The sequence below is a fragment of the Exophiala spinifera genome, assembly GCF_000836115.1.
Source record: "Exophiala spinifera strain CBS 89968 unplaced genomic scaffold supercont1.4, whole genome shotgun sequence".
NCBI lineage: Eukaryota > Fungi > Ascomycota > Eurotiomycetes > Chaetothyriales > Herpotrichiellaceae > Exophiala > Exophiala spinifera.
Window position 1 is genome coordinate 1,408,135 of NW_015622516.1, and position 12,630 is coordinate 1,420,764.

The 12,630-nt window shown below is 52.2% G+C and overlaps 4 protein-coding genes across 4 annotated transcripts; 1 reads left to right on the forward strand and 3 right to left on the reverse strand.

Annotated features, from left to right (window-relative positions):
* Positions 1-261: 261 nt before the first annotated feature.
* PV08_05714 (uncharacterized protein) lies at positions 262-1,765 on the reverse strand (the record flags this gene model as incomplete). Its single annotated transcript, XM_016380054.1, has 3 exons — positions 262-1,293; positions 1,405-1,558; positions 1,677-1,765. 3 exons carry the CDS (start codon positions 1,763-1,765, stop codon positions 262-264), a joined length of 1,275 nt encoding a protein of 424 aa, XP_016235881.1.
* A 1,178-nt stretch (positions 1,766-2,943) lies between these two features.
* On the forward strand, positions 2,944-4,342 carry PV08_05715 (uncharacterized protein; the record flags this gene model as incomplete). The annotated part of the gene is made up of 5 exons (XM_016380055.1): positions 2,944-3,038; positions 3,117-3,466; positions 3,539-3,852; positions 3,917-4,091; positions 4,149-4,342. The coding sequence occupies 5 exons, from the start codon at positions 2,944-2,946 to the stop codon at positions 4,340-4,342; spliced, it is 1,128 nt and encodes a 375-aa protein (XP_016235882.1).
* Positions 4,343-5,557: 1,215 nt separating this feature from the next.
* Positions 5,558-10,167, reverse strand: PV08_05716 (uncharacterized protein; the record flags this gene model as incomplete). The annotated part of the gene is made up of 5 exons (XM_016380056.1): positions 5,558-6,082; positions 6,135-6,850; positions 6,898-9,892; positions 9,948-10,082; positions 10,156-10,167. The coding sequence occupies 5 exons, from the start codon at positions 10,165-10,167 to the stop codon at positions 5,558-5,560; spliced, it is 4,383 nt and encodes a 1,460-aa protein (XP_016235883.1).
* A 549-nt stretch (positions 10,168-10,716) lies between these two features.
* On the reverse strand, positions 10,717-12,138 carry PV08_05717 (uncharacterized protein; the record flags this gene model as incomplete). The annotated part of the gene is made up of 1 exon (XM_016380057.1): positions 10,717-12,138. The coding sequence occupies one exon, from the start codon at positions 12,136-12,138 to the stop codon at positions 10,717-10,719; it is 1,422 nt and encodes a 473-aa protein (XP_016235884.1).
* Positions 12,139-12,630: the final 492 nt, after the last annotated feature.

The window sequence follows — 12,630 nt, forward strand, 5'->3', positions numbered from 1 at the left end:
CGCAATTTGAGTCCGACAATCAGACGGTGAGAATGATTGGCCAGACGCGAGTCACGTAGGCACGTGGTTCAGCCTTGCCATCCAACAACACCTTCAGCCTCGCGTAAAGAGCTCAGAAGCATTCGAGTATTAGGTACCTCAGGTACACAGTGACGCCCAGCTTCTGCACCTGGAATAACCATGAAGGACATCTCATAGTCCGGATTGGCACCACCTAGGAATATGATACTCTGAATGCTACACATCCACTCATAGATTGTCTCAATCACGATTCAATATGCTATCCTTCAAGTTCGACCAGAACCCCAAGTCATACACATTGTCCACTTCCCGTAGACTGTGCACCTTTGTCCACCTCTCATCAGGCACTTCGTTGCCTTCGTCCTCTGCTCCTCTCTCGCCAACACCCTTCCCATTTTCTCTGTTCTTTCTGAGCGTAGGTTGTCGCCCATCAACCATCCTGACGAGCCACCACTTGGCCCGCGCACCCCTGGGCCATGGGGACTTGATATCCTCGTCTCTCGGCTCAACATCGTCAGGTAATTTGGGATACGTCTCTCTCAGCTCGGCTATTCTGGCCCTGTACACCAGATCATCAAGTATATCCTCTTTCCAATCACTCCACTTGGCACTCTCGTTGGTGGTCATGCCGGCCCAGACCAAATAGACATGATAGACCAAGAACGCCGTGGCGAGCGGGAAACTCAAAATCGTGAGCATCATGATACTCCCAATCCTCCACTCGACGCTGATGGCCCAGGCCCAGCACTGCCAGTACTCTCCCCAGGTCAGAGCGGTGCTCCATCTCTTCGCGGTCGCACTCCCCCTCGTCAGCGCCGCGGGCACAAGCCGCTCCTGCAGCCTCGCGTCCAGCAAGACGTAGCCCAGCCTCGCACCGTACGCAAGCAGCACCGCCGTCGCCACGATCAACAGGTTGAACCACAGATAGTTATTCCGGCCGACGCAGTTGTTGATCCAGATGCAGTGGTGATCCTGCTTCTGCACGCACGCCTTGCAAATCGGACAGTGCTTGCTGCGCGCCGGCTTCGCGAACCGACACGTGCTGCAGAAGTAGCCCGGGTGGAACAGCGCAAAGTCATAAGGGTAGGCGCGTATGCACTCCGCGTGGTTCTCGGGTGTGACGTTCGAACTGGTCGTGGCAGACAGATAGAGAAACACCATCGGCCCAGCTATCAGACACGGGATCACGATCTTTTGCGACGTAGCTAGCCGATCCCACGCCGCCGGGACAAACATCGCCTCGCCTATGACTTGTAAACCGAGGAAAAATATCTACACGCAAGGTAAGTAAACAAACAAGAGTACGCCCCTGAACAAAACGAGAAAAAACAGACAACCCCACAATTATAGAGCAATCGACAGAACTCGAACAGCAACGCTTACCAGAACAAGTGGGTGTTTCTCATTCATCAGATAATTGCCCGTCCGGGCAAGGCTTCGCGATATACGACGGCCCGTAAGTCGTTCGTCCACCGCGATGAATCCATTCGGTATATGCCGCCATAGTAATTGGTGTAGGAAGGCGATAGGCGTGCGTCTAGAATACAGATAGAAAGAGTCAGTTCATTGAAAACTACGAAGACTGAAGTATGTTTTTATATCTCCAGATATAGGGGTGGTGGCACTACATGGTAAGAGAGGGTCGGAAATCTCACCTGAAAGCCGGCAATCTTCCAAAAAGCGCTATGAAGACGATAAACGAAATGGTCAGAACGACTAATGCTATGGTCCGAATGAGACCCATTGTACGAAACGAATATCCCTGAGCAGGTCGTCCGTGCCCAGATATGTAGACAAAGGTAAACAGACACACAAAGCACACGAAAAGATAAATGAGTGCCTAAAGTAGGATGCCTGTCAAGGCTGGTGAGGCTGAGCACAAGGCTGAGCAGGGGAGCCTCGTGCAACGCCAAGACAGGCTTATAGGCTTTCATGCCTATTAAAACGGCCCCCAAGGCCTATAAGACCCCCCCTAACGGTGCCTAGACTTCTACCACCACCAAATAAAAGGACTGGCACCAGACATCTTTCTGAAACCTTAGCTCTAATCGATCCAGAAATACTTGCAAAATAAAGATTCTTGCCATTCATGTGGTCGCCGAAGTGCCATGGCGAACATATGATTTAGACCGTTCCAATCGCTTGCCTTTCGCTCTTCTCCTGCTCATCGTTTTTCAGTATGCACTCCAACTCTTCCCTACTAAAGTCTAGGGGAAAATTATGCATATAGAACAATCAATTTGCTCTCACGGCGACCATGTCGTCTGGGGACCGACCTGCGCCGGCTGGCCATGGATTTCACAGTAAGGCGTGGCCCTACATATCAGAAAAACGTAGAGGATAGGCTGATTTCACAACCTAGGGTTAATTAGAGCCACGGTCTTTGGTAAAGTCTTGGAGGACTACGCACCTTGCAGCTCTCGCTCCTATTCCTGGGCGTCATTGTACTTCTTTTGGGAGTAGATCAACTTCCCGTCCTCGTACGCATGGAGTGAAGTTAGACGGCCTGTCCTGCCAAAGACCTGTCCCGAGATATGAGGGTCTGGATCACTACTAGAAGTATGTGCTGCCCCGCTGGTCTGTATTGGTCATTCTCTCCGCTTGGTGGACGACATCAACGTCTTACTGAATCTCAACCCTCTCGGCTATGTCCTGCAACTCCATGTCTTTGCGGGCTGCATTCTTTTGGGGCCTTCTGCTGTGCCTGCTGTCACAGATCTACTGCGGCAGAAGGCGGTTTCACCAAAACACCTCCTGACGAATGATAATTCCGCCCCCAGCATCTTCTGATCTTGTAACATCCAATGCAGAGCATCATGGCTCCTCTGCGCGCTCTTCGACACAAACCTTAGTCTCGACCTTCAGCGGTTGCCTCTCGACTGGATCCCTTTCAACTTGTCGAGGAGGAGAACTCGCCGCACTATGACCCACGTTACTTCTACCCAGCCCGCATCGGAGATGTACTCAATGACCGATATCAGTTGGCGACGAAACTTGGCCATGGAAGCAGCTCCACAGTCTGGCTTGCGCGAGATCTCAGACAGTGTGAAAACCAATCACCTTGTCTGACGTATAGGGTACTAATCCATTTATAGGTGGAAGTGGCTCAAAGACCAATACTGTGCAGTCAAGATCAAAGCAAATATTCCGAGTCCTGCTCATGAGACAGCTCCTGAAGAGCTGGAAATCCTACGGCATATCACAAACATCAACTCTAGCCGCGAGGGTCGAGAGTTCATCAGACATCTCCTTGATTCATTTACAATACCCGGCCAGTCTGGATATCATCAATGTCTTGTGTTCGAACCCTTACGGGAGCCACCTTGGCTTTACCAGAGACGTTTTGTCGGCGACGTACTCCCCATGGAGATGGTGAAGATCATTCTTCAGATGGCATTGCAGGGACTTGATTACCTGCACTCAGAGTGCCATGTTATTCACACCGGTACGTCAATCTCACTTACTACCAGAGTGAGTGTAAAACTAGCGTCATAAGATTGCTGACCAAGTCGGTAAGATTTAAAACCCGACAACATTATGGTGAAGCTCGAAGATCAATCGATCCTGGAGCGCGACGCCGAGGATGAATTCAGGCACCCACTTCCGCAGAAGTCCTGCGAAGACGGCCGTGTAATATATCTTGCTCGAAATGATTATGGACGATTTCGAGGACCCGTTGGTGTCATTCGCATTTCTGATTTTGACCTTGCGGTCTTTGGCGGTCGCGGTTTGCACAAAGGCTGTATTCAGGCGGATCTCTACCGCGCACCTGAAGTCATTCTCGACGCTGGATACACGTACAGTGCCGATATCTGGAGCTTAGGGGTTATGGTGAGTGTTGACTGTCGAGCTTTCCGAATTTTCCACGACTCACATGGCTAAATCGTACCCACAGCTTTGGGATCTACTGGAAGGGAGATCGCTTATCAAGAGCAACGTGCCGAAGGAAGGCCAGAAATACGAGTACGACGATCAAAGACACCTCGCGCTCATCACAGCGCTGTTGGGAGACCCGCCTCAGACCCTTCTCACGCATGGAGATAGAACGTCTCTGTTCTACAACAAAGATGGTACGTCTGTTAACATCTGCCCGAGCACAACTCGAATCCTTACTTGACAATTGATAGGCCGCCTTCACCAGCCGGATCTTATCCCACCTGCTTTCAGCTTCGAGACCACCATTGCAAGCCTTGACGGGGAGGAGAAGAGATTATTCATCGCCTTTGTCCAGAAGATGATTCGATGGCTGCCCGGCGAGCGGAGCACGGCAAAAGACCTCCTCAAAGACCCATGGCTATACACGGGACTCTCTGGAGATTAACAAGACGCAGGGGGGATTTTATTGTTCTTCTTTTGGCGAAGTGCGAAGCGATCATGCCCGAGGCCTCCCGCCTTGTGTTTGTCGTCAACGGGGGGAGCTTTCCGAGCCCATTTCGGCATTGGCGGTGAAATACCCTCGCGGCCCAGGGGGTGCCCGGTTGCCTGCTCCCGAACCCATATCAGACCGAGAGTCGTCGACGACCTGAACAGCCCAAAGCTGTGTGCTTCCCAGATAAGACGCTTTCGTCCATGGCCACCGGCCAGGCCCGGTCTGAAAGAGCCAACGACTCGGAAGGGGCTCGAGCCGACGCCTCGTACCACCACCACCACCACCACCACCACCACCACCACCAAGACGTTCGCAGATGGCAGCAGCTAACTAACGGGTGTCTACCCTCTGAACCAACGCCGGTCTAAAGAAGTCCCAACCCCCTCCCCACCCCCAAAAAAAACAGCCCATGTGCTTGTTATAACCAGCAATGTCGACCTCCAGTGCTTGTAGTACACCACATGCCGTCGAGCGCGGTTCTACTAGATGGTGACTGACCGTAACTACTTACTTTGTTGGTGGGAGTTCTTCTTGGAGAGGATGGAGAGGGCTCCACCACCACCACCATCATCATCATCATCATCATCATCACTCACCACCACCGCCACCACCTCGTCAAGAGTAGAGAAAGCCTGAATGGCTTCCTTCCGGCGAACATCAACATGTTCATGCCCCAAGGATGAGGCAATCCAAAAACCAACAACGGGCTCTGCAACAACACGTATCGTGGGTACCACGTCGGTACCCACACCTCAAGTATTTACCGTTTGCAACTGGGGCCTTCGACGACCTTGTAATAATAATACAGCCCTCGAGAAGAATACCTTGTCAAGTACGTTTTGATATCTTATTATTCGCAACCAAGCTGTGGCCATTGAACCGAACCCACGGAACCAAAAGCCTGGCTGGGGTCCCTGCAGCATCCCTATTGACCTCTGGCTATTCCCATCGATCGTGTGCGTGTCTTTGCATGAAATCATTTCTCGGTAATAACAGAACAAAGCCTGAGTTTGACGGCCGTCGAAGCCCAAGAGAAGCACCGTCATCACTCACACATACTCCTTGTCCATATCGACGCCTAGTGTCCATTGAACCCGACAAAACAAACACCTCCTCCCGCGTAGCCTGTAGTACAACTAATGACACCTGTGCGACCGCTGGAAATCTTCAAGCATGCATACTTTTCGTCTTTCGGTGGCCTTGCGGACCGGACCTTGACTTGCCGGGGCTGCTTGTCGAACCTCCTCCGTACGTTTCGGTCCGAGCATGACCGGGTCGAAACCCAGTCGATGATTCTGCCTTGAGCTTCTTCTCCCTTCTGAGAACGAGCTCTGTCCAGCCTTTCACCTGTGGAGACGAGCCCGGCACGTTCTTGCCAACGACTTGCGCAAGGGCGACCATCCACTGTTCCTTTTCGGCAGTTGAGTCGGCGTAGAAATCAATAACTTCGCCATTTGCAAAGCGGATACGGAATCCCTCTTCGACAAACATGTAGCCCTCCTCTTCCTCCGCGAAACCACTCTTGCGTCGACCGCCGCCCTTCGTAGACGTCTCCTTCTGCGTCAGAGTAGACTTATCGTCGATGAGGCGGCTGGCCTTGGCAAGGTTGATGGTGGCTCGCGGTTGGAGAGTCGTCTCGTGGAAAGCAGTCAGTTTTGTTCCTGCAAGCTTAAAAAATCGTCGTCGCCAATACTGCATTGCGGTCAGCGCTACTAGAGATTGGCCTTCTTGAAATTCATCTTACCGGGCAATCCCCTCCTTGCTGGCTTAGATAGCCCTCAAATGCCTTAATGCTGGCTTGTTGTTGCAACCGTTCCTCGGCCTCCCTCATCGCACGCACTGCGCCGTTCATGCTCTTTGGCATTTCTTCATCCTTTGCTCCTTTCGGTTTCGGCACATACAGCAATTGCAATTCGAGCTTGCCAATCTCATAAGGTGGACGGCGCTGAAGTTGCGTCACCCCTTTCTTGCTGCGGGAGCTGCCAACGTGAACCTCCTCAAGAGCCCACTCGTTGAAGCAAGTGATGTCCACAGTGTATGGCCTGCCGTAAGCATGATTCTCATGCTCGGACAGAGATACATAAGCACGCGCAAACGAGCCATCCTTTGCGACCAGCCCTTGAACCAGCTCATATGCAGATGGAGGAGTGACGGGTCTTCTGCCTGTTTGGGCCTCATGCATCGCTTTCAGCTCCGACTCTTTCTTCTTCTTAGGAGAGCCAAACAATCGTCCAAAAGCACCTTGTTTCTTAGGCGAGGACTGTGCTTTGCTGGGTGACTGTGGTCTTTCAACCTTCGGCTCCTCAAGCTTCATTTGAAGGGTGAGTTGGAACTCCAGGTCGTTGAGAACCACTAGCTCGAACTCCTGTCCGATCGGTGCACTTCGAGCGAAATCTAACCAGGCAGTGGTAACGCAATGAAGTCCGTTATCCAGTGTCAAGGCGAAATAGGTGCGTTCGTCTATTCGTGGTTAGCTGGCATGATTGAAAAGGTTCGGCAATACTCACGTTGGGGGAAGGGCATTTGCAAGTCTTTCACGCCAACAACCTTCACAAACAGGCGACCACGCTCGGAGCCATCTTCCCAGTCCTCGCCTTCGGCAATTTCGTCTTCTGCGACCGCGTCTAGAGTCTCCTGAGCGTTGCTCATTTGACCTGGCAGTGGTGGAACAGGTCCTTCCATCTGCTTCCTCTTGCTCATAGCCTTTTCCCCTCCAACTCGAATGCTCTTTCTTCTCATCTTACCATTCCAGGGCTCAGCAGTCCATGTGGGCTGACTTGTCTTTCGGGGAGAAGTCTGAACTAGATTTGGATCTGGAACCTGGGGTACAGAGGGGTCGCCTGGAACGCCAGGAAGCTCGGGAGATCTAGATTCATCCTGTGAAATGCGTTCGCTGGCATACACAATTTTGGTATTCTGACGCATGAGGTAGCCTCTCTGTCGACGACCAGCTCGATTAGCAAATGACTCTTCAGAATTTGGTTCGCCAGGGGTAAGAGCTCTTTTTGGGGGAGTCCGTGCTTCATGGGGCCTGGAAGTGGCAGGGATTTTGTCCATGGGGTTTTCAATCTTCGGGTCCCTGGGACAAGGAACTTCGACAGAAGGGAAACGGCCATTAAACGGGTAGTAAAGACGCTGCAACGAGAGTTCAAACTCTACCTTTTGGGCTTCCACCACTCGGTCAAACTCCTTTTCGAGGCCCAGGCCAAGTCCTTCATCAAGGGAGTCGTATGGAATGTCCAGCTGTACTAAGCTGCTCACGCGGTTGCTCTCGGGGATCTTGTGGCTTGTTTGGGTGTGTTCCTCGTCTAAGTTTGTATGTTGGAAGGGGTCTGCGCCGTGGCTGCCAGCCTTATCCTCAAAATCCGCCGAAATGGGAGAGACTGGAGAGGGCGCCTTGTCGTGAACCACAACCGAACCGCTGTCTGATGGGGAGACAGATCTATCACTATCATCATGAGCTGTGGACCTGGTGTCCGAAATATCAGACCCATCGGTCACTGGAATGTTGGAACGTCTGGAGTGTCTGACAACGGAGTCGGGACTCCCAGGAACAGCGTCCTCGACTGCTGCAGAGAGAGGAGCTTGGTATTGTCTTTGCTGGATCTCTGGGGTGTAGGATCGTTGGATAGACTGGCGTAAGGCTGCCAGATCCGGAAGATGAGTCGAATGTGTAGCGCCAGGGTTTGGCTTTGATTTCTCCTCGTTGCTGGCCAAGTATGATCCAAATCCAACGTCAAACCCACCTGCGCTGCCAAAGTCAGTGAACTCAGGCAGTGACATGCGATTTTCGGCCTGTAAAATTTGCTCTCTAGTTGGGCTTCGGGCCTTGGGAGTATCTTGTCCATCTTCGGTGTCTGGAATCAAGGACTGAGACACAGGGACTTGAGATGCCTGCGAGTATTGGCTTGTGAGGTCGTCATCTTGATTGGCGCTGGTCTCTGAATCTGACACTCGACGATTGTACAAATCAGGAATCGAGTACAAGTCTTCCTCTTCTAGCTCTTCCTGTTTGATCGTTGGCTGTGTCGGGTCTTCAAGCGACGGGATCGGAATGTCTGGGTCATATGATACATCACGCGCTCGCGTTGCCCCGTCGAGTTCTTCACTGCTCTCTCGACTGTCCTGTCCTGGGTCACCGCGTAGTCCCTGCAGGACCGATGCTCGAGAAAGCTGGGGCGTTGAGTTTCGTGATTCGGAAACCTCGGGCTCAGCTAGGCGAGGCATTTGGGACTTTTCAAGACTGGAATCGCGAACGGGGCTGGTCTCTTTCGATCCCATTCTCCTCATTCGGCGTTCCCGCTCTTGTTCCTGAAGTGCCATGAGTCTCAGTCGATCGTCGCCTGTGAGAGAGCTGGAGACCCCCATCTTTTGTATATCTGCCTTGGAAATGCCAGCAGGAATTGGAGGGGTGGGAAGAGACCTTCCAGAGATACTCAAGCGCTCCAACGTTCCAGATAGGTTCTCATTCCAGGATAATCTGTTGCCACCTGGTGGGAGAGGCGGCAACGGGCGAGTTTGTCCGTTCGAGTCTACTGAACTCGCGCTGGTCTGATGTGGGCGAGATGCCAAAGCACCCGGATGTGCAGTTGGTGCAGGACTACCGCAATCATCGTCGAAAACGTCTTCTTCCCTACGCGACAGATCTGTGCTGGCTGTCTCTGGGCTCATGAAACGCCACTGCTCCGGCAGGACAACAGGGGTCTTGTCAGTATCCTCCAGTGAGGCGTCAAAGCTGTCATCTTGATCCATCGAAGAGCCTCTCTCAAAGCTTGCATCCTCGTCCTCCTCATCCTCGTTAGACTGATAGCTGCCTTCGCGAGACCCGGACGCACATGACGAAGGTGCCGGGGTGGCCATTTCATACTCATTAATCTGGGGTGGCTTCTGGTCAAAAGTGACACTCTTCTGATGGCGATGCAATCCACGACCAGCGGGAAGTTGTCGGCTCTGAATGTCGTCATCATCCTCCCATATACCTGTTTCAGGGTCAAAGCCACTTCTCCTGAAGGCGGCTCCGGTCTTCTTTGACAAGGATGATTTTGTGGGAGGACTGTTCAACCTGCTCGGAGACAAAGGGGTAATAAGGCTTGTGGTCTGGTCCTTCTCTTCAAGCCCCTTTTTCACCTGTGGCTGTACAGGAGATGTGGAGGAAGGGGCGACATTCTCTTTTCGGATTACATCTGAACCACGAATTGGTGATTGGTGCCTTGAGAATTGCATGCTGTGAGGCCTTCCATCTAGGATCGAAGGACGCGATGGATCATAGTGACTGTTCTGCTCGATGGCAAACATACTGCTGTTCTTGACCCTCGAGGCCTTCTTGAGATTTTCAATCGATGACCGCTTGGTAGGAGAGGCTCGGGAAGGGACAGGATCGTTTATAGTTTGATTCTCTCTGGCAGGGGAGTTGGGATCACGTCCCTGCCAGAACAGTCGTGGTGATACGCCAGAGAATGGAGAGGAACCGGCCGGCGAGTCTTCGTTGCTCAATAACTTGCCCTGCAATTGCGTGAGTGAGGTGTTGTTCCAAGGCTACAAGATCTAAACAACGCACCTTTGGCTGCGGGAAGCTAGGAGAATTTCTGCGCAGGGCCATGGGACTGAGCTCAGACAGTGGTCGGTTCGTTACTCGGGGCAGCTTGGAAGGTGATGCTCCATTGCTACCCTTCTGGATTCGTAAGGGTGGGACCTGTAGAGGGACGGTGATATGTTAGAATTCTGCGGAGGACGCACGAATGTCAACAATCGACGACAGCACGTACCTCGGAAGCCATGCTGTCTAGAACGTAGACAATGGTGTTGTAGCGCTGGAGCGGTGACGCTCAGACCATGTGATTGAGGTGTGGAATGAATGAACAGTGCGCAGCAGGTATGAGAGCTTAATGGCCGATGCCTCCAGCAGGCAGTCCAGCTGCGACTTGTTCTCGATAGTGGTAGAAGAGGAGAAGGTAACGATCGTGTCGAAGAGTGAATTGAAGTAAGATGCGACCACGACGAAGGCCAGTCCAGTAGGAGACTTGCTTGGTAAAGAACAGACTGAGGAGAGTGTGTGTGGTGTGGGTGAATTGAATCATTTGCGGCGCTTCTAGTTTTACGCGCCGATTGGCACTTGATGACAACAAATCCGTCGTCGGTTGGTTGCCATGGGCAACTCGCCAACTCCCGCCCGGTTTGGCCCCCCGCATCACAACATACAATTCAACATTGTCCTCGAGGTGCCCAAGATTCTGTAGATATAGTTTTGATACTCCGTTGTTGAGAAACCCGGTCTGGGTTTGGATACCTTCTCACCCAAAACGGAGCCTCCGGACCCCTGTGTCCATTCAACGATCTCTCCGGGGCCTTTTCCAGAGTCTAATTGATCCGGCAAAGTCCTCCACGTCGCTTTGCTTTGAACCCCATGCAGCCAACCTCCGTCTATATCCTCGAATGCTGGCTCGAAATCCATGTCTCTCCTCCATGATCTGGGCTACTTTGTCGAGAGTGTGAGTGAGGTATAACTGGCAGATCTCGTGTTTGTGCAATTCCCACGACTTCTCTGGCAACATTCTATGTTCACTAGTTGGTAAGGTCACGATCATTGGCATTGTTGCGGCCGTTGGTAGGTTCTCAGGCAGTGGTAAGGTCTCAGTCGTTGGCAACGTGTTCGGAAGCTCTGTAATTGCTGAAAAAGTGGGGGTCATCGAATCGAGGATAGAGTCTCCAGATGCGTGACTGGGGTCGCGATACGCTCTAGCTTGGTCTTCAAATTTCCACAGGCAGAAAGATCTTTCAACAAGGAGTGAACATTCTAGGAAGCAGAAATCACTGAATGAGTCATTGGGAACGCACCAACTGAACACATCCTTCCAGCGATAGTCCATTAAGTCCTCGTCAGAAAGGGCGATATGGGCAAACTTGAGGCAAACCAAGAGTTCGGTCCAGCCTCTTGATCCATATGCAAATGTAAATCGCACTGGGAGGTAAGAAAAATGTGAAGTCCCCATTTCAACGACTTCCGGCGACAATTGTAGCCAGCCGAGGAGATCTACCACTTTCGAGAGCACGTCGGGGTCCGGGGTGCCTGTAAGCTCAAGCCGCCCCCCTGGAGGCGAGTGGCGTCTCAGATGACGCTGTGACATCAATACTGCAAGAGGATAGGAACACTGTAGCAAGCTGGTCATCCTAGGTCGCTGTAGAGATGGATGAGAATGACGGGCCGCGTCCGCCGTAGCCTTTGGAACAGGCGGTGCATTGCTTGCTCGTGGTGTATGGCGAGCTTGACAGGTCTGTACTCTGTCATCATCATCAAAGAGCCACGTCCTCACAGCCCCGGGCGGCGGATGCTCAGGCAAAGAAGGGGTTTCCGCTCGATAAGTTGGCTCGAAGGGAGTGGTGGGAAGGTCGTAAGTGAGAGCTGGTATGATACGTGCCGAGGTTTCAATCGAGCAATTTCCACCATGAGGATTCGCTGCCTGGGGAACTCTCTGCCTTGACCGGGGCGATGGCGTTCGTATCAAGGTATCTCCTGGTAGCGGAGGTGAGACATTGGCGTTGACTGCCTGCGCAGTAGCCTCACAACGTCTGGTATCCCGATCGATCGCACCTGACTGGAGTTCTCTGACAGCTACAGAGAAGTCAGTAGCTTCGCCTTGTGGCTCTTTCCGCCTCGGCGCCCTGGATGGAACTGTCCAATTCTTCCTCAAATTCCACAGTTGTAATCTGTAACTGAACTGGTTCTCCCTTTGACTTTCAGCACCTGACATTGCAAGAGAAGACTGACGACATACGAGGCGTTGAACCCATAATCCTCGCGCAGTATCTCTCTCACCTTGAGCAATGGCAAGTTTTCGTCTGCGTAAAGGCGCTTGATGACAGGACGAACGGCCTCCCACTCTTGGGATCTTGCGGTCGTCTGTCTCGAGGAAGCTGGCAGCTGGTTGAATGCTCCCTCAGTGTGGCGACTGACAGCACTCATCACGATTTTCCTTACCCATTCAAATGAAGCCGAGACAATATTCGCAGCCGGGAGAGAGACATGCTCGCATGGTTAGCAACGAGGTGTCAAAGAAGAATGTTGAATATAGGGTGATCTCCCGAAAAAAAGATCTCTGCACCATCCATCAGGGGGCTCAGGGAATCAAGTCCAAGAATTAGTCGGAGCAGTCCACTAACTAGTTAGTCCGCGACGCTGATATACAGCTGGGCAAACACGTCAATTGTCAATACGACTAAGTGGAAGGAGACTGCTGAGTCAG